The sequence below is a fragment of the Bos javanicus genome, chromosome 20 (assembly GCF_032452875.1).
Source record: "Bos javanicus breed banteng chromosome 20, ARS-OSU_banteng_1.0, whole genome shotgun sequence".
Taxonomy (NCBI): domain Eukaryota; kingdom Metazoa; phylum Chordata; class Mammalia; order Artiodactyla; family Bovidae; genus Bos; species Bos javanicus.
Window position 1 is genome coordinate 55342583 of NC_083887.1, and position 3983 is coordinate 55346565.

At 44.3% G+C, this 3983-nt stretch overlaps 1 protein-coding gene across 1 annotated transcript; it reads right to left on the minus strand.

Annotated features, from left to right (window-relative positions):
- Positions 1-240: 240 nt before the first annotated feature.
- On the minus strand, positions 241-3717 carry LOC133233727 (E3 ubiquitin-protein ligase RNF167-like). Its single transcript, XM_061393838.1, has one exon. The coding sequence runs from the start codon at positions 1497-1499 to the stop codon at positions 390-392; it is 1110 nt and encodes a 369-aa protein (XP_061249822.1). The 5' UTR covers positions 1500-3717; the 3' UTR covers positions 241-389.
- Between the last annotated feature and the right edge of the window lie 266 nt (positions 3718-3983).

The window sequence follows — 3983 nt, forward strand, 5'->3', positions numbered from 1 at the left end:
ATGCACCCACTCTAAAACAGGTAAACTAGAGACACTGAATTTTTTATGAGAAATTGCATTATGAGGACAAATGTGAAATGTTAATATAGCAAAGTCAATTTAAGATATTCTGTGTTACTTAAAATAATATTTCAAATTATTTTTTCATCCTTAACACAAATAATAAAAATATGCTCTTTTAAATTGTTTTTGACAGCTCTCACCCATGGATTTGCATGCATCATTTTTATTAACCCAGTCCCTCTGCACGTCCAAATCCCTCAGGAGGAAGGGGTTGGGTAAGGGAGAAAGCTGAGGTAGAACTATATCTTATCACTCAACTTGGAATACTTGTGGGAGGAAAAGGGTCTGTGCAAGTCTGTTGTTAAAGATGGAAAGGAAAGGGAGTATCAGATGAGATTGACAGCGGAAGAGGAAGAGGAGGATGGAGAGTGTGAGGGATCTGTTGAAGACCCAAGAAACACAAAGGGGGCCGGGGCTAAGGAGCCAAAGTTAGTGGGAAGTACGGTGCTGGAGCCCAGAAGTGAGGTCCGCTCTGAGGCAGGGCGGCTTCTCAGGCCCCCTTCCTCATGGCCCATTTGCACCTGAGTTCCTTCCTCCTGCTCCTCCTCCCCAAGATTCCGGCAAACAGGCTGCTTACAAATAGGGCACGTCTTCTTGGTCTGAGTGAGCCATGGGTCCACACAGCGGCAGTGATAGGCATGAGCACAGGGGAGGACCCTCAACTTATCCCCGTCCTCATATTCGTCCAGGCAGATGGCACACACATCATACCGGTCTCCCCTGCGATAGTCGTGGGTAGGAATCTGTTTCAGTTGCTCTTTGGTCAGCAGATTCCGCCAGCGCTGTTTCTGGAAATGGATCCAATGAACTATCACTATGGCTCCCGTGCCCAAAATGAGCATTGCCAAAATCCCATAGAAAAGGATGAAAAAATAGGTGGAGATGAATCCATTGTCAGGGACCAGAAGCACCTGAGCTCCCTGCTGGTAGATGAAGAAGGCACGCAGGTACTTAGAGCTCTTTTCGCTGATGAACACAGAAGGGATCCAGATCTGCTGCTGGACTTCTTCGTTACTCCCCACCATGTTCAGCAGTTCATTGGAATTCACATTGTGTACCACGGCTGCACCATACCCAGCCTTCTGAGCATGTAGGACCTTGAGGTCAAATTTGCAGTCGAATCTTCGAAGCAGTGCAATGAAAACTGATCCGTTGGCCCGGGCTGGGGGAGGTGGGGCAATGGGGCTGCAGGCGTTGGCTGGCTGAGCCTCCACGAGAAACCCCTTAAGTCCTTCCGGACTCAAGGCAGCCCCAAAGAGAGCTGGGAGGTCTGCAAATTCCATGCTGCCATTGTGGTCAGAAGTCGCTCGAATGAGTCCCTTGACAGGGGACGCTCCCCACAGCAGAGTGGCCACGACCACAGGAAGACAGAGGGCTGTAGGGGGCATGGCGACAGCACTGGGGGAAATGCGGAAGAGGCTGTGTCCTGGTGGCATAAGCAGAGTTCTGTGCCCTCCCCTCTTCCTTTGGGTTCCCAGAGGTCCAACTGCCCCTATGTGCTACTTCCTAGCTACATGATGGTACAGGAAAGGAAAGCCGGCTCCACCCGTTTAGTGGAGCTAGGAGAGAGACATTAATGAATCCTTTTCTGGTATACAGATAAAACGGGGAAAGAGCACAGACGCAAGCATAGACGACAGGAAAACTTCTGAAAAGACGGGGGAGTTCAAAAATGTGGGACTTCCAGCCAGACGGACCGTTTCCTTATACCCTGGAAAAGGGCTTCCGGTAAAGAAAGTCAGGTTGCTTTCTGCCTTGGCCGCTCAAGATGTAGCACTTTCGATCTTCTCTTCCTTCCTCGAGCTACCATCATCATCGTCGGTACGTTCAGCTCTCGCGAGAGTGCTCACCACACTTCCGGCCGATAAGATGAACTCTTGAGTCTATCTTCAAAGACCTCCGAACTCTGGTTTTGCCTGGCATACTCGATCTTGAGTCAAGACAAGCCAAACTGAGAGGATTCTAGCAGATTATTAACTTTAATATAGGTTTTATAACAATTGATTCTGACCTAAGAATGTGTACCAATATCTACAAGTGCGAGTCCTTTGTCATCCTATCTCTCAAAACAAGTATTTGAAATCTGAGATAATTCATAAATTCTGCCATTATGATACAGGTAACCAAGGATCGTCTGTATTAAAATTTAACATTTTAATCCTTTTATCCCTTTGACACAATACAATCTTTTAAGCTATTTCCCATACCAAAGACAGTATGGAGATAGGAATTAAAATTTTATTTCTTTATGAGGACCAGTTTAGCCTAGAATACATAAACTTACTGGGTGTTTGGACAGCACATTTTTCTAGGCTATTGTAGATGCCTGAAGATTTTGGTGTAGCATTGGATCCGTATGACCAAGGAAATAGCCAGAATATAAAATTGTTGAAACTTAGATACTTTTCCTTGTGACCTCATTTACAACATGAAATGAGGTCCTTTGGTTCTTAGATTTTGCATTTCCATGCAACTGTCCTTTTTCTCTTTAAGAAGTCAAAACTTGGATTAGAAAAGAAAATTATAGGCCACTTTAAATAAAGATGTGCCTCATTGGCCAAGTCAGAAACAGAAAGGTTTTATTCTGAGCACACAGTGTCAAGTTGTCCCTCCAGACTTGGGTGTTCAGCATCTCACATTACAGTATTATCTTGCCATTTTTGTACATTGGTTCCATTTTCCAAAATATTCTTGCAGACTTATCTCTGTGTTGCTGTATTTTTCCAATTTGGAACTAGAACAAGTTATTAAATGCCACTCTTCCTTCTTTCACATAATCTATTCAAGGTGAAGCACAAAACAGTAAGCTCTAAATCCACCTGGATGTTAAGACAAATGCTAATTTAAACCATTCCTTCAGGATTTTCAAATAAATGTGGAGAAGAGACGAGAGGAGTCCCATACTGGCCCTGTTAGCATTAGCAAGTAGCTATCCTCAGTCTAAAACAATTGAAGGACTGACACAATTTCTTTCAAGATGACTGTCAGTGAACTATGCTGACAACCACACACCCCATCCATGGGGAAGTGAGGTGGTGCTTCCCCTTAACCTCAAGTCAAGGGAAAATGACTTGGAGATATTTGTGAAAATTGAGGCTCAGAGAAAAAGGAGGAGAGTACATTGGGTCAATCTCCATTTCTGCACCCAGAGAAGTTTCCAACATGGGCCAGATTCCAAACATGGGCCTTGCTATGGAGAGCCCTTAAAAGGGATCCCACAGAGCCCTTGATCTGATAGGGTAAGGAGATACCAAAACAGAGGGGTGGATACTGGAATCTAGGGGCAGGAGAAGACTTACAGGTAGACATCCTAGGAAAGATATTGTCCTCATCAGGTGAGCAGCCTAGAAGACTCAGAAAAAGAAAAAACAAAAAAAACAAAAAACTGCTGAGGACTCCACCAAAGCAATGTATAAGAGAGAAGGAGTTAGTTTGAGATCATTTGCTGTGGGGACAGTCAGTGACACCAGATCGCTACTGAACCAGCCAACCATGATTATTCCTTCTGAGACCAGTCTTCGAGAGGTCAATAGCAGAAGCTGACCAGAGCAGTAGGGGCGCAAAGACAAGAGAAGAGAAGCCAGCAGCACCCCACTCCCCCACCTCTGCCACTCAGCCAAACTTTCCAAGTTTGATTTGAATCTGAGCCAGGGAAGAAAAAACTATTTAATGAGTCTGGGATTTTTTTATTATACCAGACTACATTAGAATTGTGCAGTTGCTAGTCTGAATGCATTTGTATTTAAGATGATCAAAGACAGAATTGAATCCAGGCTTCTTTAGTTCTAGAATTTAACAATTTGGGAAACTTCTTCAATTAAAAAAAACAGTATGTGTGTGTGTGTGTGTGTGTGTGTGTGTGTGTGTGCACATGCGCAGACATACTTATACACAAAATTGTGGTGTCAAAGACAGGAGCA

What these genes read in the sequence shown, in the direction of transcription:
- LOC133233727 (XM_061393838.1), bottom strand. Translation starts at nt 1,499, where the DNA reads ATGCCACCAGGACACAGCCTCTTCCGCATTTCCCCCAGTGCTGTCGCC.